General features: G+C 66.3%; 1 protein-coding gene across 1 annotated transcript in view; it reads left to right on the forward strand.

The window, feature by feature from the left end:
• HOOK2 (hook microtubule-tethering protein 2) overlaps positions 1–698 on the forward strand; it is a 6,282-nt gene that overhangs the window by 4,059 nt on the left and 1,525 nt on the right. Inside the window, exons 16-18 of the mRNA XM_010569821.1 lie at positions 120–186; positions 460–491; positions 590–660. Coding sequence (XP_010568123.1) covers positions 120–186; positions 460–491; positions 590–660 — 170 coding nt within the window. The remainder of the gene's footprint in view (positions 1–119; positions 187–459; positions 492–589; positions 661–698) is intronic.

Consider the following 698-nt stretch of genomic DNA (forward strand, 5'->3'; position numbering starts at 1 on the left):
GCCCCCGGGGGGGGCTGGTGTGGGGTGGCGGGCGGGGGGGGGGGGGGGGGGGGGTCATGGTATCCCGAGCTCCCCCCCCCCAGGCCCCCCCGCATCCCTAACACCCGCCCAACTCGCAGGCTGGAGTCCACGGGGGTGGCGGAGCTGCGTACAGTGCTGGAGGATCAGGGGGACACCACAGAGGAGGTGAGTGGGGTGGGGGGGTGCAGGCTTCCTTGAGGGATCGGGGATTTGGGGACGTGAGAAAACATTGCTATTTGTTTTGGGGGGGGTCTCAGTGTTCTTAGGGGATTCTCATTGTATTGGAGAATTCTGATGGTTTGGGGGACATCGTAGTTTTAGTATGGCTTCCGCATCTGAGGGCAAGTAGGGTTTGGATTTTGGGGGGGCAGGGGCTTCTCAGGCCCCCCGAGGCTTTGGGGGTGCTGGGAGCCCCCCCTCACTCCTCATTCCCCCCAGTTGCTGCTGCTGGAGGAGACGCTGGAGGAGCTGTGAGTGTGGGGGGGAAGGGGCCAGCCTGAGCCCCCCAGGTGGGGTGGGTGGACGGGACAGCCCATCCCCAACCTGTGTCCCCTCCCCGGTCTCCCAGCAAGGAGCTGCCCAAGGCAGGGGCAGAGCTGCAAGGGAAGGAGGAACTGGAGCCACGCAGGGATGGCAGCGGTACGGGGTGTCCAGGGGGGGTCGGCGTGTTGCGGGGG

Source organism: Haliaeetus leucocephalus, unplaced genomic scaffold (assembly GCF_000737465.1).
Source record: "Haliaeetus leucocephalus isolate CR32 unplaced genomic scaffold, Haliaeetus_leucocephalus-4.0 Scaffold274, whole genome shotgun sequence".
NCBI lineage: Eukaryota > Metazoa > Chordata > Aves > Accipitriformes > Accipitridae > Haliaeetus > Haliaeetus leucocephalus.